At 47.8% G+C, this 1279-nt stretch overlaps 1 protein-coding gene across 1 annotated transcript; it reads right to left on the reverse strand.

The window, feature by feature from the left end:
- Positions 1–3: 3 nt before the first annotated feature.
- LOC110112002 (cell division cycle protein 48 homolog) lies at positions 4–1273 on the reverse strand (the record flags this gene model as incomplete). Its single annotated transcript, XM_020844075.2, has 3 exons — positions 1265–1273; positions 745–1104; positions 4–18 (listed from the first exon to the last, which is right to left on the reverse strand). Coding segments are annotated over exons 2-3 (309 nt in total), but the record flags the coding sequence as incomplete, so codon positions are not given.
- Positions 1274–1279: the final 6 nt, after the last annotated feature.

Here is a 1279-nt window from a genome sequence, read left to right on the forward strand (position 1 = left end):
CCTCTCCCTCTCGATGTCCTAAGGGAAGAATCAAGAGGCAGCAAATGATTAAGCAACACCAAGCCTTTCAAAAGTGAGAAGTATACAGGTAGTGACAAAGTCCTATTGTTCAAATGATATGAAGAGATTAGGGGTGTCAATTTCCTGACACGACCCAAAAATCCAATCCGAACCCGACCCGAATTTAGATTAGGGGTGCCAATTTCTGACACGTCCCAAAAATCCGATCCGAACCCAACCCGAAAAATTCGGATTCGGGTCAACCCGTTTAACCCAAATACCACGCGACCTAACCTGGTTTTGCGGCTTTTTCCGCGGGGTGCGAGGCTGCGAGCTCCTGCCTAGCCGCGTTTCCGGCCCTATCTCGTGCTGGCTTCGCCCGGACACTGCAAGATTGCACACGTCGCGGGCCTCACGACTCGGGACCGCAAGATCGTAGCCTCACCTGGTCTGTTGGTCTCTCCCAATCAACCCCACCCTAGCCCCCCGCTGGACCAATAGTCTCGCACCTGGTCACCGGCTTCAAATTGGCATTTTGCAAACAGGTCATGGGTCGGGTCGGGTCAATTCGGCAACCCGTGTGGGGTCGGGTCCGGGCTAGAAATCCCAACCCATTTGTAAAATCAGATCGGATTCGGGTAGACCCCTTTAGACCTGGGTCAAGTCAGGTTTGACCATAAACCCGACCAGTCGACTCATTTTGACACACCCCTAGAAGAGATAGATGGCAAGGATAGAGCATACCTTCTCAATATTTTCCCTGATGGCATATTTACAAGCACGCTGGCAAATCTCGGTAATATCTGCACCACTGAAGCCCTGGGTATACTTAGCAAGGGCCCATATGTCAACATCTTTGGATACAGGGGACTTCCTTAGACAAGCTTTAAAAATCTGGTGACGAGAAGCATCATCTGGAAGTGGAATATAAATTAACTGATCAAGACGCCCTGGCCTGAGCAATGCGGGATCTATGATGTCAGGTCTGTTGGTAGCACCAATAATGAAGACGGTTTTCTTCGCAGACATTCCATCCATCTCTGTCAAAAGTTGATTGAGAACTCTATCTGCAGCACCCCCAGCATCACCAACACTGCTACCTCTCTGTGAATAACAAGGAAATCAGTCTTTGAAAACAAATATCCCAACTAAGAAGCGCATAAATAAAAAAGATATAGACTTCGTTTGGGACGGTTTTTTATTGCTGCTTAAAACAGAAGCAATAAAAAAGTCGTACCAAACGAAGCCATAAATCAATGACAACCTGAGTAGCAATTGA

Source organism: Dendrobium catenatum, unplaced genomic scaffold (assembly GCF_001605985.2).
Source record: "Dendrobium catenatum unplaced genomic scaffold, ASM160598v2 original_scaffold_29782, whole genome shotgun sequence".
Lineage (NCBI taxonomy): Eukaryota > Viridiplantae > Streptophyta > Magnoliopsida > Asparagales > Orchidaceae > Dendrobium > Dendrobium catenatum.